The 24265-nt window shown below is 48.7% G+C and overlaps 1 protein-coding gene across 1 annotated transcript in view; it reads right to left on the minus strand.

Annotated features, from left to right (window-relative positions):
* Nucleotides 1–24265, minus strand: part of LOC142590044 (receptor-type guanylate cyclase Gyc76C-like) — a 316503-nt gene that overhangs the window by 24445 nt on the left and 267793 nt on the right. The window contains exons 6-15 of the mRNA XM_075701876.1: nt 18780–18926; nt 16757–16929; nt 14734–14875; nt 12402–12604; nt 9467–9572; nt 8745–8823; nt 7055–7160; nt 3966–4121; nt 1669–1773; nt 773–844 (exon numbers count right to left, since the gene is read on the minus strand). Coding sequence (XP_075557991.1) covers nt 773–844; nt 1669–1773; nt 3966–4121; nt 7055–7160; nt 8745–8823; nt 9467–9572; nt 12402–12604; nt 14734–14875; nt 16757–16929; nt 18780–18926 — 1289 coding nt within the window. The remainder of the gene's footprint in view (nt 1–772; nt 845–1668; nt 1774–3965; nt 4122–7054; nt 7161–8744; nt 8824–9466; nt 9573–12401; nt 12605–14733; nt 14876–16756; nt 16930–18779; nt 18927–24265) is intronic.

Consider the following 24265-nt stretch of genomic DNA (forward strand, 5'->3'; position numbering starts at 1 on the left):
CGGCGGCAGCGGCAACAACACGTAGCGGTGTAGTCGGTATCGAACAGGGACATGCGCATTGTGCGGAGCGTAGCCGACACAGCCTACAGGTACATGCGCCGGCTATAGCGGAGATTAGAGAAGTACTAATCTCGGACATAGCGAAGCGTTTTTGCAAGCAACCCGGTACAACGAAGGAATTGGGCCGGATATACCGAATAATTTGTAAACTCTTCGGTGGATTTAGGGGAATGAAAAACAAAATTCTTAGGAGGGCGGAAGAGTTTGCGAACTCTCTCGTACAGATAGCTTCACTGCCGCTGATCGACTAGTTGCTTGGATTTGCATGCAACTGAGCAGGTTTTTGTGCTGCATGATTACTCATTGAAAGGGGGGAAATGAGCTAGTTTGAATTAATAAGTCTGTTGCTCTGGGTAATTTTGCCCCAGAGGTCACGAGAATTCAGTTCGAACCAGAGAAGAGTTTGCTTACGATCAAGTGAAACTTTTTTGTATATCTCGAGTTATTGCAACGAGATCTTATAAGTGTACTGCGTGAATCTCGTCTTAAACAGTTCGGGAAAGAGTAAGAACAAATAAAAGAAAGAAGGTGGCCGGAAAAGTGACCTTACCGATGCGCGATTAACTGCAACACTGCTACCACATCAGCGCAATTAATGTCACTTCCAACACAATAAGCTCTTGGAACTATAAATAAGCTTGTAACTGAATTGTATCTATAAATAAGCTCTTGGCACAACTATCCCAAGCACTATAGCAATCCGAAAGCGTACCTTTATGATGTCGAAAACGAACGAAGCGATGAACATGTTGTCCAACTTTATGACGTCATTTTCCAGAATGTCCTAGGGAAAGACAAGGGACACAGCTGTTGCAGTAGGCCAGGACTTCGCTGACTGACTGTAGTGTTAATAACTGCTCAACGTAATAACCTATTTGCGACACGCATAACACTGTCTACGAACTTCATTCCTATCACAACACATGAGCTGTTGATTTCAGCTACAGACAGACCATACTTGCAGCGGCAATAACGAGCCTTGTCTGTTCGTAACGTGTTCCACACTTAGGGCTTTAATTAGCATAGAAAAAATACAGTGGGAAAGGTATTTGTGCGACGAGGAATTAAATACTTAAGAAGCAAGGAGCAAGGAAGATAAGGGTCGGCCCTACACGAGCACAAGCAACCACAAATTTAAATTGATTAGTGTTACTACACATGTCCCACGCGACATGAGGTAACTAACTCTATTAGTGACGAACAAACCACAACACAATGCGCCAGTCTTCTAAACCAAATAAATTCAACAAGCAATGAACCTCGAACCAAGCCTGTCGTTTGCCTGTAGAATGCCCGTAAGAAAGCTGAGTCGCTAACGCCAACGATTAGAAAGGAAAAAAAAAAAAACGTAATTCGCTATCCTGAAAGAAACACGATGATTGAAACTATAACGGCCAAGCGAACAGTTCCACCAGTTGACGGGTGAATGTTTGATAATTCAATCGTCGTTCGGCTATCCCGAAACGGCTGAATCTCAATATACACGGGCGCTCTTCCCATTCCGTCTCCCGTCAGGAGAAACGCGGTAGCCTAAACGACAGAACCTCATCAAATTCTTTTTTTAGCTTCATCGAACGACCAAGTCGTTCAGCGGTTTTACGCACGTACCTGCAGGTTTCCCTTGACGCACAGCTCGGAGACGGCGTAGATGCAGTTGGGCTCCACGCAGGCTCCCACGAAAGGGTTCAGGTTCTCGTGGTGCAGCTCGCGCATCTAAACAAGGAAACACGTCACCGCACACAGGCTTTATACGACAACCGTCGATTCAACTCGCTCGCGCACTTGCCCCCTTCCTCCTCCCCACCATCCGTATTCTAGAACATTCCTCCACTGAAACCTCCACCTCTACTCGAGAAAGTAGACAGCAGTGTCACCCTTTGACAGAAGAGGCCACTGCGCTTCATGATTATCAATGGCAAGCCTTGGGAACGTAGCTTCATCATCAGCCATCATCATGAGTGTCATCATCAGCGTCATCATCACGTCATCATCAGCGTCATCATCAGTCTTCATCGCTGGAGTGGAGGAAGAGCTTCCGAGTCGATGATCGTTTGTGAATACGGCGGTTAGCCACACATCAGAAGAAAAAAAATACCCCAAATAATACAAGGATAACAGGATGACGGCCGATGTGACGGAAGCATGCTTGGAGGGCTGGCACCCCGCCGCGATCTCAGAGGCCAGGGTAAATCGGCTTCCTCTTTTTTTTTTCTTTTTGTCAGCAGACGGTAATGCTGCATGGCCCTATACGTCTGGTGTTCAACGCCTCTGCACACAAATGTCGTCTCCAGAAGTTTACATACATGCCACCCGAGTCTCTGATGCCGTCGCAACCATTTCAAAAATTCAAAAGCTCACGAGGCAGAGTTTTGAAGAGTCAGCTATCTGGCCCCTTAACTCTTTGGGTTAGAACATGGGAGCGCGTGAGAGCATTAGCGTAAACAATGCGAGCTAAAGGAAGTGCCTAGCAGATGTGCTCATACAGATAAACCACTTACGCAATGCTAAACAAGCGCTGCACATTATTAGACAACTGTTCTAAAAAGACAATGCAGTATATATAAGTACAATGCGATACATTAGTTACCTGAATATGAAGAAAAATAGAGGTATATAACAATCAATTAAAAGATTATGTATTTATTTATACGAACACAATGCATTAGAACAATCGTTCATGAAGAAATATGCAAATATATAAGCCAGCAGCTGTGCTCACTGTAGAAAACATGAATTTCTCAAGAACTTCTTACACCAACATTTCAAATTGGCTTTGGTTTTTACTCATGTGGATTTATTCACCAAATACGGGCGTCTTGCGAGTTTAGTCATTCAGTTCCACAAGTACTGTGGAACTGAATCCTTCAGAGTGCTGAAACAATATTGAGAGTGACTCCTTGTGGCACGATTAAGCCACCAAACTGACCCAACAAAACTATAAATCAAGCCAATTAAAGCGATTTAACATCAACAGCAGGGCTTCGGAAGATGAATAGCGGAGAGCTGCTGATAAATTTTGACCATCTGGCATTTTTTAATACGTACCCAAACCTAAGTGCACGAAACTCCTTGCATCCCATCTTTATCGGAATGCGGCCGGCACAGTTAGGAATCGAACCCGGGACCTTGAGTTCGGCAGCCAAGCGCCATAGGCAATGAGCCATCACCGCGATATAACTGTACTCACGCCGCAAGTGATACTTTGTGTTTGCACTTGTTTGAAAATAAACTTATTTTCTGAAGCCTCTTGTGTGTCACGTGTGGCTCTGAGATCCCTAATCACACAAATTTGACCTTGTGTGATGGCCACCTACGAAATTATACTTAGTGTTTGCCATGGCTTACGATGCCTCTTCCCCTGCTGCCAGGAATCGCACAAGAGACCTTGCGCTCAGTAGTAGAGTGCTATAGGCATTCAGCCACTAGAGGCGGGGCCAAATTTACTTGCGAAAACAGCTAATGCTTAGTGTTTCCACTGGTTCGTGAATCTGCTGATCTGAAGCCTCTTGCGCGTCATATGTTCCTCCGAGGTTCCTGATCACGCAAATTTTACCTTGTGTAATGGCCACCTGCCAAAGAAACTTATACTTATTGTTTTCACTGGTTCACAAAGCCCCTTCCCATGCAGCCAGGAATCGAACCTGCGATACTGCGCTCAGCAGGAGAGCACAATAGGCACTGAGCCACCGCGGCTTGCTCAATTTTACTTGCGAAAACATCTTATGCTTAGCGTTTTCACTCGTTCACGAATCTGCTTGTCTGAAGCCTCTCGTGCGTCATATGTGGCTCCTAGATGTCTGGTCACGCAAATTTTCGCTTGCATGTTTGCCAATGAGCCGCCGCCATTGGCAAAATCACAGCCAGTAGAACGGGCGCACACATCAGGTAGCGACCGGAGCTCTCACCAGTTTCATCTCCTTCTTGACTGCTCGCGGGATGTCGGCCGATCGCCGGTGGTAGACGAGCTTCTTCACGTACGTCATGGTGCCTCGGTAGCGGTACGTGTCCCCGGACAGGTTCATCATCCGGGAGTCGCTCACCATCTGGCTGATCAGGCTGAGCTAACGGCGACCACGAGAGTGATAGAGAGAAAAAAAATTACCGACGATTACGTTACTTCCTAATGCGAAATTTGAGCGCAGCAAATAAGCTGTTTCACCTTTTGGATAGATTGAGGCAAAGAAATCGAGCAACACATGTATGCGCTATCACAGAGTTTTTTTTTTATTTTTCACACGTATTCCTTTAACAAAGACTCCACTAACAGTTCTTGACAGTCATGAAGGAAGCTTTGTGGTCGGAGAAATAGACTGATATATGTTCGACTTGGTACACCAATGCTTGATTCTCAAAGACGAGATGTATACAAGTGCCTCGCGAGGTTGTCACAGCCGTGGGGGAAGCAGAGGCTAAGCGCCGCCGCCGAGAAGACCCTGCCGTTTGCGCCGCCGAAGCGGAGGCTCATTGCCGCCGTCGAGAGCAACCAGCAGTAAGCGAGGCTGAAGCAGAAGCTCATCGCCGCCGCTGAGAAGACCCTGCAGTTCGCGCCGCCGAAGCGGAGGCTCATCGCCGCCGTCGAGAGCAACCAGCAGTAAGCGAGGCTGAAGCAGAAGCTCATCACCGCCGCCGAGAAGACCCTGCAGTTCGCGCCGCCGAAGCGGAGGCTCATCGCCGCCGTCGAGAGCAACCAGCAGTAAGCGAGGCTGAAGCAGAAGCTCATCGCCGCCGCCGAGAAGACCCTGCAGTTCGCGCCGCCGAAGCGGAGGCTCATCGCCGCCGTCGAGAGCAACCAGCAGTAAGCGGAAGCGGAGGGGGGCGGCGTGTACACCCAGCGGCAAACGATGGGGGCAGAAGCGCGCGCAGCAAGCGGACAACATGATAAAGGGAGGAGGGAAGAGATAGCAGCGACTGACTGATGCCTTTGACTGATACTCTTTCTGCATGGCGGCGACGGTGTTCTATGCAGTCACGTTATCTTGACTCTCTAGCGGCGTCAGCGGCATCCAGCGGTATCAGTCGGTCGCTGCTAGCGCTGGGGGGATGAAAGGGGGGCGGAGCTGGTTACGAGGCCGACGCCGACGACAACGCCGACGACAACGCCGACGACGACGCGAAACCCAGGAACGGACGCCAAAGAGCTGCGCTCTAAAAAAGAGAGGTATAGGGCAAAGCGCCTCATCACCGCAGTAAAATGTTCAGTGGCGATTTCGGGGTAAATGCGAGAGAAATGCGTTAGGCATTACGTCGCACATCTTTTGTAGGCCCTGGATGTATGAATGTCACCGCGTTCACCACATTGCAACGTGTCGTTCAGGACACGTCTTGCCTCTTCGAGGAGCGAAGTGGAACTGATGGCGGTCGACCACCGTCAGTTCTACTACATAATATATATATATATATATATATATATACCTCTACCACGTGACCGGCTTCCAACACTTCACTTGCATTTTTTCTCATTTTGACACTTCTAATTCTAACACATTTCAAAAATCATGCAAATCCCACGCACTGTGGGAATCTGTGCAAGAGAAGTTTTGATGAGCTGGCAAGACAAAGTGGCCGATCGCGACAAGAAACGCGCAGCGGTGACGAAGTACGCGACCTCTAACCGGTTCGCAACGGTCATCAGTCGCGGTGGCGCCCTTCGCGGTGTAACGGCGAGTTCCATTCGGGGAGGCGACGTTCCTCACCGATCACTTTTGGCGGTGCTATGTCGCCTTCGCGAGATTTCGCGTGACTCCGCGGCACCGGACGCGACGGGGCGGAACGGCCGAAAGCGTGCTAAGCGCCGTTTCGAAAGATGGCGAGCTTGAATTAGCGCCGGCACACGCTGTCAACCGTACGCGCTGACGCGCGCGAGTGATCAAAGGTGATGACGGAGCGGAGGTGATCGTACCCTCCAACGCGGACAGTATGTGGTGAATAGGCTAACGACAGCTCCTATTCGACGAGACAGCCAACGGTGACGACGACACTACATATATCGGGGAAGTAACAGTAAAAAAAAAAAAAATGCTGCCACCATGCCTGCGCCTTAATTTGCCGAAAAGGAGTTGGGATCTCTTGGCCGTCGACATAGGTACTACCTTGATTTTGATGTGCACGATGGTCGCCTGGCAGCGATTATGATCTCTTGCATACATATTTAGTGCGCTTTCCCAAATAAATCTGGGTGCAAGTTAACGCTGTGCATTCGCTTCTAAGCCTTCAGAAACTATTTCAATATACGTGCACGTGTAGCAGCGCGTCTAATGTGTCCAAGCTCTATATGTTACCTCAAAGCACCGTAGCTTTTATTTATTTAATTCATTTATTCGTCAACTATTTCACTAGCAGAGAACAGCTTTACTTTGTGACTATATACATTCCTTTCAGTAATAGAGGGAGGATTCACATGACGTCACGTACGCCATTTGGTACTCCTACATATTTTTTCCACTGCACTGCGTCAGGCAAGCGCATCGGGATAAAGCGCAGTTTTTCACCGTGTTGGCTATACGAGAAGATGGCGGCCTGGAGGACATCATGGCACAGCCTGTTATACTGTTATGTGAAAATATTCTACTACATTAGAAGTCGCCGCAATAATCCTTCAATGCACCTTTTTTACCCTTGAAAATATTATGCGTGATATTTGGTTGAATCTCAGCAAAATGTTCTTTCAAGGCAACCAAAAAGTTTAAAGAAAGAATACGTGATTTATGCAATGGCTTTTGTCAGGGTTTCAGCGAGAAGTCGCCGTAGTTCTAACTGCGCACGCGAAAGGAGGGAGGGAGAACCAACGAATGCCTAGAATTGTCCCCTAATGGCGAAGCAGAGCAGGCCACTATAAACGGGTGGAACAGCGCATTCTGTCGTCTGTTTCACTCGCCGTGGCGTCTGGGCTGTTTCGCCGTAACTACGAACGTAAAACAACAAGCCCAGCCTGGGACCGTCGGGTATTATTTCCATTTGTGTGCGATCCCGATAAACAGCGACGTGGCAGACTCACCTTGCTTATACCGTGCTTCGGGCCGGTCAAGGTGGTCAGGGGCTCCAGCTCCCGCTTGTCAATCATCCAGAGGAGACCCGCGATCTCCTGCTCGTACTTCCAGTTCCTGGGTTTCAAGCACCGCCGAAAGTGCGTTTGAAGCGCAACCGGCGCCCGGTGCGCCTTGAGCGGCGACAAATGCATCGTCCTGCCAGACTACCACTGGCATACTACGAGTGCTATTATTGCCAGTGGTAGGTACGATTGGTCTGTCAGACGATGGTCACAATGAAGCGGTAAGACGCTCGCCTGCATATGTACCGTAACTTTGCGTTTTCGATTTGCCGAACTTAAAACAAAATTTCGCGCTTACTGCCGCTTCGTTTCTGGTCACGTTTACCAGCGAGAACACATTTGAAAACAAAAAAACGCAAGTCCAATGCGCCACAACACTTATCTATCACCAAAACTTACAAGAAAAGAAAATACAAACACGATAAATTATACGCGCACGCACTACGTCACAATCGCAGGAGCGAGGTGGTTGAAAAATAAGCGTTAACTGTCTTCGCCACCAGTCGGCAAGACAAAATAATTAAGCCATGGGGATTGCAAGTCCCGAAGCTGCACAGCAATTTACGATGCACTTCGTAGCAGATGTATCTGAATTAGTTTTGGCCACCTGGAGTTCTTTGACGTGCTCCGAAAGCACGGTACACAATAGTTTTCTTGCGTTCCACCCGTACGGGAAAGCGACGACCGCCGCGACAGCAGGCAATCGCTCCCGCGACCTCACGCTGAGCAGCTCAATGCCACAGCTACCTGCATGCAACAGACTGGACGAATAAAACAAAGGCAAATTACGATGCCAAGCGCCTCGTCGATAAATGTCGGACCGAACGACGCAACCGTTACTAACTAAGAAAGAGGAGAAAACAGTGGTCAGCCTAATGACCGGCTTTGTAGTTGTTAGAACATAAAAAAACAGGTCACTGTATATGGCAGCGTACAGAAGCAGGTCAAGTAAAACGGCAGACTGAAAAAAAAATGACAGAAGCTGGAGAAAAAATATTCGAGGGACACCCAAGCACTTCTTACGAAGTTGTGAGTGCGAACGCATTAACGTCCAATTGATCAGTGCTGAGCGGTCCTTCGAGTTATGAACGCATCGCGGACAAGCGAGCGCGTTGAGACGCTTGGCGCGTTTTGATCTGGCCTTACCGAGGCGCAGTTAGAACGCAGATGAGAGCTTGCGCGGACAAGGAACGCGAAGATAACAAAGGCTTTCGAGGGCGAGAGCGACGGTGACGTGGCGTCGCGGCGGTACCCTTTCCCCTGACGCAATAGCGCGGCAGCAGGTGTTCCTTTTCGCCCGCTCCGCTTCGTCGAGGCCCGAGCCAGCGAGCGCGAGACAGAGCGACGAGCGCGCGAGACAGAGCAGCCGATGAGAACGCGCTGGCCACGTGGCGTCGCAGCCAATAGGAGATTGCGCTGCTAAAGATGCCGCCGGCTTTTTCGGTCAATGGGCCATTTTACGCGTTTGCAGAAAAAGAAAACAGGATAGGTGCTTTATTATAAAGACCTGTTAAGCCCTACTGAGCCCCATAAGACGCATACAGACACTACATTGGCCAGTAGTTGTTACATCTGTACACAATGGCTTTTTCGTGGATGGTCAATCGGAAAATGACAAGTTTATAACGCATCTCACCTGTAAACAACGGTTGCGAACACGGACACCAGAATGAGCAGGACACCGAGAACGCTGGCTAGTATCTCTCGCCGGTTATCTGCGGATATAAGACATCGCAAATGTTACACGAATTATTCTCTCAGTAATGACGCTCTCTACTAGAGCCGGTGAAGAAATTGGCCCGTTACCAGAAACTGTGAATAACCAAGCATGTAACTTTTAATTCGACTACCTTGCGCAAAATAAACAAGAGGGAAAAAAATGGAGGACCCTTAAGCTGGGCCTCTAAGAGTGGAACGGGAGAGATTTAAAAGATCCCCGACTGCCTGTCACGCTTCCCGGCAATCGCAGCGTTCTTGCGGTTGCACGGAGGCGACCGCACCGCTCGGAAAAGGGTTTTGTGTTCGAGTATCTGCGTAAGAAAATTATGCTTTTCAGGTATATTCAAATTAAAATCTCACGCTATCATTCCTGAAGGTTGTGTTTAAGTCGTACCTTACGATTTTTCTGACGTATCTTACTTTGAGGAATTCAATTAGTTCAGTAACGCATCTGCACCACTCGTAGGGCCTCCGTGGTAGTCGTTAGAAATGTGTTTTTTCGCCTGCGACGTCCAACGCCGACATCAGACTTTTTTGCGAAACGGGACCATTAACGCTATCGCGTTAAAATATGAAAAAAAAAGAAACGCTAGAGCGAGAAAAAAAATATTCAAAAAAAATTAGAAGAGGGAGCCTCACCCAGTGGTGGAGTGCAACCGGAGCCGTCGTAGCCGCAGGGCGGTTCCTCCAGAGGAGGCTGCCCATTCTTCCAGAGAACGGTGCTGTTGATGCTGAGCTCGAACTCCTGTACACAACACCGGGGTTTCGGAGGAGGGAAAAGGAGGGTGTAAAAAGGGTGTGAGTTATAAACACATTTACACCCTTTCTCACTTAAGAGTTTAAAGTATTTGGGTGTTATAGTGTGAGCTATAGACACATTTACACCCTTTTCTAGTTTTAAGAGTGTAAATTATTTGAGTGTAATCGTGTGAGTTATAGACACAGTTACACGCTTTTTCACTTTTAAGGGTGCAAATTATTCAGGTGTAACAGTGTGAGTTATAGTAATTTTTACACCCGTTTCCAGTTTTAAGGGTGTAATTTATTTGTAATAGTGTGAGTTATAGACACGTTTACACTTTTCTCACTTTTAAGGTTGTCAATTATTTTACAGTGTAGGCTACTTGCAGGAGCATATTTGGCGGGCCGGTTGCTGCTTGTTGAAGGACACTATGTATAGCGCCAACGATACAGCAACAAACAACAGCTCAGGTCTCACTGTACTTCGGATAATCAGGTCCAGAGCTCCCGCGACGCGGTCGGGGCACTAGGAAAGCTTGGAATAGAGCGATATTTCGGATGAAGCGATTTCATTGTAACGAGCGTTCGCTGTATTTGTTGCAGGCGCAGATTATTGCACACATATGTGGCATCAGTGTAAATTGAAACGAGATCACGCAGGAAAAGACCGACCAGAGCACCTGGAAGTGCCGTGTGCAATAACTTCATAGTCGGTTTGTAAGCGTGGAGTTGTTCAAAATCTATACGTCCTGGATCTGAATGTAGCCCGCTGTTACAAATACAGGCGAACCTGGAAGCATATAACGCATTGGAGTATAGTTTCGGAATTGTTCGCATTTCACTTTATGCAGAAGGGACGATACATCAGGCTAAATTTGTGAAAGTGATTGCCGTGGGAAATGCACCGGGGCATTGTTACATTTTTCAGTGGCGCATACCGGAAAAGGAACACTACGATAAAAAAAATACGGGCAAGCTCGCACTCGGTCGCACGAGGTTTGAAAAAGCGAAGCTGGTCGATTAGGGGCTATTCCGGCAACTGCTAGGTTGTAACTTGGTTGCTGCTAAAGTTGTAACTTGGCTTCAAGTAGTTTTCGCCAATCATTAGCCCCTATGATCGACCAGCTCGCGCGACCGAGTGCGAGCTTCCCCGTTTATTGAGCGACGTAGACACCATCAACGTGAATCAACGTAGACTCATCAACGCTGAACTGCGGCACCTTCCCGCGTAAGACCGTTTCTCGACAGGTCCTACGCAGCCGCATCTCGTCCTGGTCGCTGGCCTCCGGGAAGATGTCTCGCAGCACACACACACACACACATGCCTCGTGCACGTTTCTCGACAGATCGAACAGTGTCGATCGTCGATAGGTTCGAGCCAACCTCAGGTCGATCGCACACTCGGCAGGAACGTCCAAACTCCAACGAGACGGAACTCACGTTGCAACCGTGTGTCGGCACCCCGCGGCTGAAGCGCGAGCTCGGCGTAGCTCGTACTCGGCCCTCCCGCACCGCAGCAAGTCAGTTGGACCGGCCCGTCGTTGCCGTTGTTTCTCCCGCGTCGTAGCAAGTCTATCTTCGCGACGCGCACCCTCTTCTTCGGCACTACGAACTTTCCGACCTCCAAGGAGGCCATCCTGGAGTGGGCTGAGAGGATGGAGTAGGCCTACTCCAAGTGGTTCCTCCCCCCCACCCTCTATCCCTTTGCCCCCATTCCTCTAATGAGAAATAATGTTTCTCATCCTCAGCATCCTAGGCCGCCCCATGGTGTTAACTGACCTATCGCCGCCGAGCACACGCTTTCATATCCCTTCCAAGGTCAAGCGCATGCGCATTCCGAGCAGTTATCACGGCGCATGCGCAGCTCTCGAAGCGGCGGCGAAACCAGCTGCGCGCAGTGCCTCCGTCGGTGCAGTTTTGCGATACGCGGTCCATTTTACGCCGAGCAAGACCAGCTTTGCTGCTTAAAAACAGACAGTTGTGAAAACAAAGAAAACCATTTCGCATACGCCACTCTATTATAGTGGGTGCAGAACAATCGAGAAGCTAAAGATATAAAAGAAATGTACAAATTAAATCGAAAACACAACAAAAATGCATCGTAAACGTTACCAGCCAAGGTGCGCTGAGTTTTAAGTATAACTGCCTAGTGCATTGGAAGAAGGAAACAAACCAGGATACAAAAAGAGGTCACTCAATCAGCCTTCGCAAGCCGACTCTGTGAAGCTGGCCCTTTCGCCTCTCTCTCTCTCTCTCTCTCTCTCTCTCTCTCTCTCTCTCTCTCTCTCGTGCCTTAAAGGAAATCGGCCAAAAGCGCGGCCACAAGCTCAACCATCTCGCGGTCCTGTGTGTTTTTTACCCGGCAGGTTCTGAATCGGCGCCGCACTCGTCCTAACAATGCGCCTTGGCAACCGCTCCTGGCGACTCTTGACCATGGTCACTCCTGACCGCGAGCGGACCCGCTCCGGATGTGATTCCTCGATCGCGATCGATAACGGTCGCGGCTACACGGTCCGAAGATCCGGGTCGAGTTCGGGTGACCCAGGCGACGGCTCTCTCGCAGTGATGGAAGCCCATCTCGAAAGCCTCGCGTTTTCGCGCACTGCAATCGAGCGCCGGAAGAAATTGCTGGAGAACGGGAACAGGTCGTAGGTCGCCATGTTTCACGAATCTCGAAGGCCATGCGTTTGTGCCCACTGCGAGCGCCGGAAGAAATTGCTGGAGAACGGAAACGGGTCGCAGTCGCCATGTTTCGGGTTCCACGCGCCGGTGCTAGGCGGCTTCGCCACGGTTCTTCGGGTACGCGGGAAATTGCAGGGACTCGGTGACTCACGGCCGTCTCGTCGTCGACGTACTTGAAGCCGCCGACGGGCTGGAAGAGCCTCTCGATGAGCGGGTACGAAGCCCGGCGGGCACTGGCCAGGCGGTCGCGCACCCTGGTGGCAGCCTCGTCGGAGACGGGCAGGAAGGCGAGCACCGTGTAGTTGCCCTCCACGTCGCCCTTGGGCGTGATGCTCATCTCGGCGGTAGTCACACCTGCGTTTGCCGAACACCGGAGAGGGCCGTCAAGTCCACCGTCTCAACCGAAATGCTAACAAAGTGACCGCGATAGCTGGCTCAAGTAGCGTAGTAGAATACTACTACTACTACTACTACTACTACTACTACTACTACTAGTAGTAGTAGTAGTAGTAGTAGTAGTAGTAGTAGTAGTAGTAGTAGTAGTAGTAGTAGAAGGAGGGAAGATAAGCGATGGTCATTAAGGGTTACGGACTGGATTCCAAGGGAAGGGAAGCGAAGCAGTGGGCGGCAGAAAGCTTGGTGAGCGGATGAGATTAAGAAGTTTGCAGGGACACCATGGCGACAATTAGCACATGACCGGGGTAGCTGGAGAAGTATGGGCGAGGTCCTTGCCCTGCAGTGGGCGTAACCAGGCTGATGATGAGTAGTAGTAGTAGTAGTAGTAGTAGTAGTAGTAGTAGTAGTAGTAGTAGTAGTAGTAGTAGTAGCCTACCCTGCCAAACAGACTAGCGATACGCCTCTGCGAATCGGTTCCTTGCCTGAAAAGTGTACCGAACAGCGACCGCATGAGGGTTGTAAAGCGCGGCACACGATCCTTACGTATACAAGCAGGTTGGGTAACTATTATGGGATGAATGCGCAGGTTGCGTGACATGGTGCGTACTAATTTGTCACACGGACGTGCCTTTTTCACCGATCTCGTTAATTGGTCGGGAGTGATTTACAACTAATAGAGGGTGATGCTTCTCCATTAGAAATTATGAACTCAGCCCCACACCTATCACCGGCACACACACACACACACACACACACACACACACACACACACACACACACACACACACACACACACACACACACACACACACACACACACACACACACACACACACACACACACACACACACGCACGCACGCACGCACGCACGCAAACACACACACACACACACACACACACACATTATATATGTAGTCAGTGGATCATCGGATCATAGGAGCCGACAAAGAAATAGTTCAAAGGAGCACGCAGGGAAAAGTGGGACTCTACTGACGTTTCGGCAGCAGGAACGGGATTCGTGGAAACCCGGTCCACGGCAGACGAAGGCCGGCCCCGCAACCGAAACATCGGTAAAGTTCCGTTATTTTATAACGACAGCAACTATATGGTCACTCTAGGCGCATTTCTGCCATCGCCGTCGCCGTGAGGTTCCGTATAAAGTCCAAGGGCGATAACACCGTCGCCGCGCGCCGTATGCTGTATGTGCGAGTGAAAGCGTGCGATCGTGAGCTGAGGATGGCGGCTAAATCTCGCGCACGCAGCGAAGGAGGGAACGCGCCGCCTTCCGTCGCGCTCAAGGCTTCGCGGAGAGGGGAGCCTTCTACTCGGGGCCGCTGTATCTTGAAAGTTGTCTGCGACGGGTGCAGAGTCCGCGCTGCGCTGAGTTTTCCCGGCTTAGTTCGCGTTGATGCGAGCGGCAGCACGAAGGTCGATTCGCTCGCTGCTGCTGCCGCGTTTCCTCACGACAGCGTTTTGACAGCGAGTTTCCGCGGTCATCGAGTGAGAAGTGTTCACGCTCGCTTCTGCGCGTGTGACACCATGCTTGTTAATTTAGCTAGTATGCTTACGTTTACAAGTTTACACGACCGATAAAACTGCCATGCTTACTTTGTACTGCTCTCCACTAATTGTCTATCGCAATCTATTCCACGCCTTTCAGGCAAGATTGCGACTTTTTCCCTACGTGTTTCTATACTTCGAGCTATATATATATATATATATATATATATATATATATATATATATATATATATATATATATATATAATACATATAAGGAAGAATGCAAATACGTGTTACCATTGCCACTCACTTACAAATGGTTTTATGAGCTGCCATATTGCCATATTATGCACAGATGACTGTGATCATCACAACCAGTACAAAGTCAGAAACTCGTGACACGGCGCGGAGCTAAACAGGCAAGCACCAGAGAACAACATCGCGACCTTTGGTAATTCTGCAATCATGACTTTGATGAAAAAAGCTATTTCTGTGTGCATATATGCGTTCCTTATCCTACTGTTCCTCGAAGATGACAATGCGAGAAAAAAAGAAACAAACAACAATACGGGATCGACTCACTTTTGTAGCGTTTCCTGCCTATGATCTCCCGAATGACGGCGCGACCATCGGTGATGCTGTGGTTCTTGTGGATCAGCGCAGTGACCGCGTCGGCGTACAGCATCACCGAATCGTACAGGTACGATGCGTACTCCGTGATGTGCTGCACGAAAGTAAAAAAAAAAAAATAGGTGGTTGAAAGGCAAGCGGAGGCGGTACGTGAGTGGAATCCGGATCAAATAGGAAACCTTAGATCATCATCATCATCATCAGCCTGGTTATGCCCACTGCAGGGCAAAGGCCTCTCCCATACTTCTCCAACTACCCCGGTCATGTGCTAATTGTGGCCATGTTGTGCCTGCAAACTTCTTAATCTCATCTGCCTACCTAACTTTCTGCCGCCCTCTGCTACGCTTTCCTTCCCTTGGAACCCATTCCGTAACTCTTAATGACCATCGGTTATCTTCCCTCCTCATTACGTGTCCTGCCCATGTCCATTTCTTTTTCTTGATTTCAACTAAGATATCATTAACTCGCGTTTGTTCCCTCACCCAATCTGCTCTTTTCTTATCCTTTAACGTTACACCTATCATTCTTCTTTCCATAGCTCGTTGCCTTAGATACTTTGAGCATAAGGCACGATGATGCACAGCAGGAACAGCACTTCATCGCCATCAATGAAGAGGAAAGCAAGCAATCAGTGCATTAAGCCAGTACTTACTAACCGATGAAGCTGGAACTCACACAATAAGAAAAAAAAGAGAAAGACGTAGCTTAAAAAGTTTGGGACAGCGCAACCAGCGATAGACCACGAAATCGTAGGTGTAGCGCGGAGCGTCAGGATGAAAGCACACTTAAAATATATTTTACACTAGTGGGGCTCTGGAAGAGGCCCTCCAACCGCAGTGAACCCCCCCCCCCCCCACAAGCACAGTCTATATTTCAATAAATCTGTTTCTCTCGCTCACTCATCCACTGTTTTAGGTGTCGATTACTACACAGGGCAGTGTGAATTCCAGAGCCTATGGGATGCAGCTGACATTTTGGTTGAGGCAACAATGAACTGTATTCGGGTGTGGGGAGGCCGGGGAGGAGGTGTGTAAAGCGTAGCGTTGGTCCCTTCCTTTGGAACCCACTTCTCTTGCTATAATAGACTACCCGTTATATATTATACGGTTGCTCGCCCTGCTGACCTGCACTTCCTACACTTCATGCCAACTAGAATGGCGACTAACTGTGTTTGCTTTGCTGCGTATACTGTCGTATAGGTGACAGTGGCGCAACTCAGAATGAGTGAAGAAAAAGTAAAAGAAAAGCGAGAATTAGGAGACGGTGGGAAGGAATTGGGGGAGGTTCTCGAGACAAAACGAAACGTCCTCAGATATCAGCTCGCCCAAACCACTATATCCTTGTTCGACGAGTAATCATCGGCAGCAGTATACCAGACCAAATAATCAACCTTATAATTAAAAATGCGTGCACAGATGGATGTTTACTGATCTTTCAGTGCCTAATATGTCCACTTGGTGTCGACATCGAATCCCCACCGCTCTGATCGGTTTACGGCCGACCTTTCGAAAACTCATGGCCACTCGTAGCCACTCGTGGCGCCCCTACCATGTTATCCAGTGTGAATCCCTAGAGTCAATACACGGGTACGGACAGAGTCTTGTATTGTTCCATCTTACAGTTGGCGGCAAGAGTTCACGGATGTTGAGAAAAAGCTGAATTCCCGCACAAAAAAAAAAGAAAAAAAATGGGCTCGTTGCATCATATTCGAATCTTCAATATGTACGTAGTGGTTCATGCGACCCGCAGAAATTCACATCTGCCGCGGAAACCGCGTCCCGTAAACATTTGCGGCCGAATGCACCCTCCTGCGCTCGTGTCTAGGTGCGAGTGCTAGCGACAACTCGAACGTCGCCGAATATAATAAACGAGCCCGTGCCGCGGCCCGGTGCATCCAATGACGGCCGGAGATCACGCGATGTCTCGATATAGTGCACGAGGGAAGCGAGAGGGAGACGCGCGAGAGAGCGCGCACCTTCTTGAAGGAGGCCAGTCCAGGAGGAAAGTTGAACGGCTCCTTCTGGTTGTACTCTCGCACTTTCTCGATGAATTCCGAGTACGAGTCGCCAGTGGGCGGCCTGGGCAGGATCACCATCAGCTGACTGCACGCGTCACTCAGGGCGCGAATGTCCTTCTCGGGAACCTTCCCTGCGTGGAACGGCAGTGGGACACGGTTTCAAGATATTGGATCAGACAGACAGACAGACAGACAGACAGACAGACAGACAGACAGACAGACAGACAGACAGACAGACAGACACAGACAGACAGACAGACAGACAGACAGACAGACAGACAGACAGACAGACAGACAGACAGACAGACAGACAGACAGACAGACAGACAGACAGAGAGCGCAAGAGAACACAATGGCACAATTGTACAAAGTGTGCGACTTCGCACGCGATTGATCTCGCATCTACACCTTAAGCACGCGCAGTAAACGGCTCGTTTTGACTCTCCCATAGTGGGGGGGAGGCATTAGTATAGAGAAGCTAAACGCGTTACATTCAAGCACAGGTAAACAAAACGTACAGGACTCACGTGACCCCTGCGTTCCGGAACGCTCATCAAATTAGCACTTCCCCTCGACTCAAGAAAGCGGAAGGCAGCGACTCACCCTCGACGAAAAGTAGTCACTGCGCTTCGTACAAACTCTATATGGCGATGCGTAACGTCCTCTTTGGCCCAGGGGTGGCGCTGTGCTCACCTCAGTGCTTTCCTGTCATCTGAATTGTGTCATGCAATGAAAACGCTTGGCATCAGATTATCTGATTCCGGGCTATAGGTGTGCTCAGGCGCGTGTTTGAAGGAGTGAGGTTTTTGTATATATAAGCATACTGTTTACGTGCAAGTAAATTCCAATTAGTAGCCAGCCCATATGCCATTTGTCCTTTCGGCTGTCTGCGTGTAAAAGCGTCTAAACGTAGGAGATGGAATAGAGCTACTGTTTCTCAGCGCGACAGGCGTGACGTAAAACGGGATTGTTACGATCGGCCTGCGGGGGGCGGCGATCTAGGGAGAACCGACCTCCGAACCCTCCCAGCCCGCTGAGGCGACTCGCTTTGTAAGGACGACAATGCGCCGCGCCTACAGCCGTGCGGCGCCAGTATGTCTAGACGCGCTCGGCGGACCAAGTATTCTTAGTGGAACCGCCGTCGCTGTCCCGGTTTGTTTGGCGCGGGGGAACTCCTGGAAGATGTTTTGGCGGTGCCGTCGCACGGGCCCGAGAAGCCGTCACAGTCAAGGGACAGACGCGGCGGCCACTGTCTGCGGGGTCAACTCTGCGGTCAAGAGGCGCCTGTTTGGGTCAAGACCTCCGTGTGCGAGAAACGCTTTCACCTCGGTGTGTTCAGTGAAACCTGCGCGGACGTGAGTGTGTAAACCCTCCCCCTCAAAGGCGGGTCGACTACAATGCCATTGGACGCTCCGATTGGTCAAAGGCTGAACGGCCGTTTTCCCTCCACTATGGATCTAGGGAGGACAGAGTGTATTTAAGCAGCCGTTGTCGGCTGTTCAGTGTGCATTCTCTTTCAGTCATGCTAGACTGATGAACTGTAACATTCTCCACCCTTCATGTAGATACTGTAAATAAATCCCATATGCCTCGTTCTCGATAAGAACGAGTCCTTCCCTTCAACAACGTCCTCAGCGTGGATGAGTTGGACGACGGCATGGGCCAGCTACCATATATTTCATGCCCGACCCCAACCCTTACAGGGTCAACACGAATACGAATTCTATACACTCACAGCAGTAGCGTAGCGCTCCCGCATGGAGTTACCATCGCCTTGTGTCATGTCTATCGCGCTAAAGTACATCATGCTGATAGTCATAGCCAACTATGCAAGTTTTCTGTTGCGCCAAGCTACGCTTCTGTTCTAGGTATGTACAGTGAGCTGTATGGTAATCATCTACAGAAGTATGTTTTAGCTACTCGCGTTAACGGCTTACCTGCCGAGAGAAACTTGAGGGGAAAAAGAACGTGCGAGACGTACCGAAAAAATTCAAGTTGAAGTCCTCCCACGAGTGGATGTCGTGGTTGATCATGATGACCAAGTACTCGGCCTTGTCGGTCAGACCCCGCATCCTCATGGCGATGAGCAACGTCTGCAGGTCCCGGTAGTTGCCCAAGTACACGTAGACTGCGGAATGAACGTGCAGACGACGAGAATGAAGCAGACGGCAAGCAGACGACAGTCAAATCCGTTTCAGTCTGGATGAGTAGAAAAGGCCCATCACAGAGACAATGTACTGCAAAGCCCAATTATTACGAACAGGCTCATGCGCTAAAGATTGCTCGATATATCAGGTATTTCGATGTACGCGAACTCGCCTGTAATGAGCTGAGGCGAACCCTTGCGCTGTATTCGTTATATACGGATCTGTTATCCAGGGTGAAGAAATAAGGGCAAGGAAGGAATACATTTATTTAAATATGCGTTGTAGGCGACAATCTCTTCCTGCGCCTGATCCCCATGACAAAAGAGCAATAAAATTATCTCCCGGCATGCAAGTGGCTTGATGGCGTTGACAGCGGACGCCTCGAGTTTGCTATATCCAGTTTTCAGTTCGTTATGAGGGTCCTATCTTACGTGAATATCAGTCAGTAAGTTTCACGTGCTTGATATAGAGAATAAGCCGCTTCAATCGTACTTTCGCAATTCATTAATTCGCCCTTTTGTTTGGATTTTGAGCTTCATGGCGCACAGCTAGTTGGCGAATTGAAATACAGTGAACTCTCGCTAAACGGAGCCTCAAGGGACCAGGTAAATAAGTTCCGCTTATGAAGAGTTCCATTTACCAGGAGACTGAGGTCAAGGCCAAGCAAAATGAGCTTTTTTTAATGGGGCAGTCACTTTGTTGACAACAGCAGACAGTAGGTATAGCAGACCTGCCATAACCTTCTTCTTACAAAGCTGCTTCTTAAAAAAGTTTTCACTTGCTCACAGCCCCTGAGTAGAGCTAGGTGCACAAAACATAGGTGTAGAGGCCTAAAAAAGAACAACAATGTTTTAGGGTTTAAACGTAATGTCTTAGGCCTAATAAAGCGCTTGAGGCCTAAACACATAACGTATTTTTTAGGCACCTACGCCGCCAAGCTACATCCACACTTTGCAATTCATCGCCTCTCTGAAAACTCGCTACCACTGACTTGGCGATCTCTGGCCAAATTTGACAGCCTCGCGCGAAACAAACACCAAATAATCGTTTTCGTTCACGGACGCTTCGCTTAACGGCTCGTCGCGATCACGTGCATAAAGTTAACGCACCCCGTCATAACACCGTCACGTGCTCACAATCGTTTCTTCCTAGGACTTCAGTCAACTGGAATAATCTACCTACATCATTAGTAAGCATCAGTGACCCCACTCTTTTTAAGAATGCACTAATCAACATAAAATAATGTATGGTGGCAAATGGCATAATCACGTACTTATTCGTGAACATTGTCTCCTTGGTAGAGTGTGCTCTTTCTGTATTTTCATATTACGTAAGTGTCTGTTATGAATGAATTACTAGTTCTCTTTTCATATCGCTTTTGTTTCCTGCACTGCGAATTCCTTGAACTAATCCTGTATGTTTTTTTTTTACTCTCGGAATGTATTCTCGCCCGTCCCCTTTGCAATTTACAATTGTGTACCTTGAGGGTATCACAAATAGATAAATAAATAAACGTCGATTCTAGCGAGCGCATTCGATCTGCCGGAAAAAAATTTTGCGCTATACGCGTCGGGTGCGCGCGCTTCTCTTCTCCACAAACGGCCGTCGTCTATTTTCATTGCGCAATCGGCGGGTAGTCGCAATGAGGCTATATCGAGCTCGCAAACGCTAGAACAAAGAAAGAAAAGCAGAGTGCAAACAGGTGCGAAAGCTCTTAACGCGTCCTCCACTCGAGGAAAACACAGGCCGTCCCGCGCAGACTATGGACCCACGTGCGAGCGAGGAATCGGCGAGAAAGAAGAAACACAAACAGCACCGGCGGTGCTCGCGCACTAAAAAGAAAAAAAAGAGAAAGAAAGCGGAACCGGCGCTGTTCCAGGATAAATATACGAAGGCCCCAGCAAAGGTGGCGACTGAGTTAAAGACATGACAGTTTGCTATGCTTAAGTTAACTGAGGCCATTCCGTACACTCTCAAATAATCTGCACCCTCGACCGTGAAGAGGGGTGTAAACCGGTCTATAACTCACACCCTCTTTGCCTTTAACAATTGTATAATTTTTGTCACTTTCGTTGTTATTTCTTTTATACTACATCGATTAGAGCATAGTTCTTTGGGTTTTTCTTCTTTCTTTCTTTCGTTATCATTTGCTTTTCTTGCAACTAATATATTATTGTGCTATCCACTGTTACGCTGCCAACAATTTTACAATTCTGTTGTAGCTACTAACCGAGGGTCCCGTTTTCAGTATCAATACTTTGGGACCCTCGTCTATATATTACATTTATGTACCTATGTTTTGCTTATGAATAAACTTCAACTTCAACTTACACCCAAAGGGTGTAAGGGTGGGAATCATAGAGACATTTACACCCTTAATCACTTTTAACGGCGTAGATTATTTCGCAGCGTAGCGCTGTTATTCGTTCAGCAACCATGGGAACGATTGATAACAAAGGAATTTGTCGTTATCTTCGAACTTGTGGCTTCAGACGTTTGTTGCCGCCTTATCTATAACGGTTCTTATCTGTTGATTTCTATTTTCCAAGGAATCGTACCTATATTATCTTTTAAATTCTTAACGCACGTAGCTAACCGATTTCTACGCACGCGCATAACCATAGCGAACTGTTGCATTTATAGTGATGTACGTATGGAGTCGAACGTCTTTATAACGAATTGCTTGGGGCCTCCGAAATCATTCGTTGTAACGGTCACTTCGTTGTAAATGTAGCGCACCGCATCGCTCACACTAGAACCGCGACAGAATTATTCCTTCGTTATACAGGTAACTTCGTTGTAGAGGCATTCAATGTCGAGGCGCTCGATCGACAGTAATGTTGAAAACGGTCAACTTGCAAAGCCTCAAAGTCATTTGAAGCCAAGTGGAGAACGTTTAGGATAGTTTAGGCAAGTGGGCGTGTACACATGACCATCACTCCCAAGCTGGCCGAAACGTACAGCGTCTCTCTTCCAACAAAATTCGTTAGAGGAAACTGTGGCGCTACATTCGTTAGCAAGCATTCCCGCTACGGCTGCGAATGCTGGGTATAGCTACGTGGACTTGGCTATAATCTTCGGACTCGTTGTCTCAGACGTGCTTGCGACGTCGTCTTCTATCCGGCTCCCACGTATCGCGCAAAATTTCGAAGCGATCTTACTTTCTTTTTTAAAAAAAAGTATAAAGCAAATGTGTCTGCGCACATGCATATAAACAGTGGGGAATTACTGCATTCACAACGCCATAACTTGTTGACGTTTGTCGAGCCAGAAAGTCGTTCGAAGCCAGCTGAACAAAGTTTTGGGTTGATGAACATCCGTCATTCCCGAGCTGACCGAATCACAGCGCTTGCAGCTATGGAGGAAGGAGCTCAAACTAGGAGAGAACGTTCATGACGTCACGTGACCAGCCTTGGCAAGCGGAGTCTCCGCGGACACACACCACACCCACCTTTTTGTCCCCGTGCACTGCCGGCCGAGCACGTTACCGCTGAGAGTCCACGTGTATTGGCCGAGAATGCTTGGTTCTCGGCAGCATTCTTTTTAAAAAATCGACGTGCACTTGTTTACTTGCCTTGTCGTAGCTCTGCCCGCATAGCGGGTGCGCAAGAACCAGACTTGAACCACGTGACGAATTCCACGCAATCATTTATAATCGCTATCAAATTGCACTTTCAGGTAATTGCGTAATTGGTCGAATTACACGTATTATTCGGTGAAGGTAGTTGTAACTAAATTTTTTTTTCAGCAACCAATTAAACATGGGCGGCAGGCACCGTCACCAGTTAGCTTACTGACGACGAAAATAAAGCTACAAAAGGCGACGCAGCTTCGAGCAATTGAATTTGGCAAGAACTGCACCACAAACGCCTGCGGTCGAGCCACAGATCCGTACGTTCAGACAGGCAAGCCCCAGGCAAGGGAGCGTTCATGCAGCCTTCGTTTCCTCGTGTTATAACGCTCCCCCTGCAGACGATGCGCGACGATTTGAACCGTCACTGCCGTGATTCGCAAGCGACGGCCACTGCAGACAAGAAATCGTTCCCAGGGAATCGCTCCCGTCAAATTTCTTCAGTATTTTCTTTTTTCCACTGGCCCTGTCGGGGGCGCTATTCTCTGAGTCCCAGCTACTCATGAAGCGCTACGCTTCGCGCAGACGCGAGAGTCGCGGAATAGCCCTGCAGTCTCGTAGGCAATGTGTTTCGTACACGTTAGAATACAGCCGTTTTAATTTCGCTGGACTCACGCACATGGAGAACGAGTTTTCAGCATTCGCTCCCGCTGTGTCGCCGCGCGTAAACGAGGAAATAAACGGCAAGTTGCATGGCTGCAGAGACTCGCGACGGAAGGTTAAAGAGCTGCAGGAGCCAGCCGATTGCATGGCTGCAGAGACTCGCGACGGAAGGTTGAAGAGCTGCAGGAGCCAGCCAGCTTGGTGACATTTACTGCATTCGTTGCGCAACGTCGAGAAAAGCTGCGGGAGGGAAGTGTGCCCGCAGAAAAGCAATCGATTGTACTTTAGTAAATTGTTCAACAACTTGCGCGGGGTAGTGTAACTGGTAAGTGTATATAATTACATTTGTATTTTTTTGTGACCGAATTGTAATTCTAACCGGTTACTTTCTTTTATCTTTTCTTCTGCAACGCGTTCGAGTCGGACTAAAAACGACTGCGCGCTCTGCCGTGAAGGTCACATGTTGGGTTGGGCCGAACACGTTTGGGTTAAGTCGTGCTGTGAAACGACTATCTCTGTTCGCGAGGGAGCAAGAAAGCAGTGTTCGAGATGAACCATTACAGACAGACAGAGAGAGACAGACTAACAGACAGAAACAAAGAGAGAGAAAGAAAGAAAGAAAGAAAGAAAGAAAGAAAGAAAGAAAGAAGCTATCAAAAGGAGCGGCGTAGCTGCGCGTGACGAAGTGAGAAAGGTCGAATGGCTGTCCGATAACGCGGCTATTTTCGGGGCTGGCGACAAGGCTGTAAAAGACCCGCGTAAGCACTGCGTTCTCCGACAAATTGCACACGCGCCAGGACAGAAGAAAAAAAAACAGGCGTAAAAAAAAAAAACCTGGTGCCCCGACGCGAATAACCGTGCCGCGTTTGCCGGTCGCAAGCACGCGACGCTGACGTCGAAGCAGCGGCATTCACGCGTAATAGCGACGCGTCGTTAAGCGCAGTTGTCAAACTAAATAAAAAATTAAAAACGAGGCACGAGAGAAAAAGCACTCAATCGACATTGCACCCGTGATGCACAAATTCGAATCCGACGCGTTGATACGCTGGGAGCACGTAATTTCTTTTTTTTTTTTTCCCTGATTGG

Source organism: Dermacentor variabilis, chromosome 8 (assembly GCF_050947875.1).
Source record: "Dermacentor variabilis isolate Ectoservices chromosome 8, ASM5094787v1, whole genome shotgun sequence".
Taxonomy (NCBI): Eukaryota; Metazoa; Arthropoda; class Arachnida; order Ixodida; family Ixodidae; genus Dermacentor; species Dermacentor variabilis.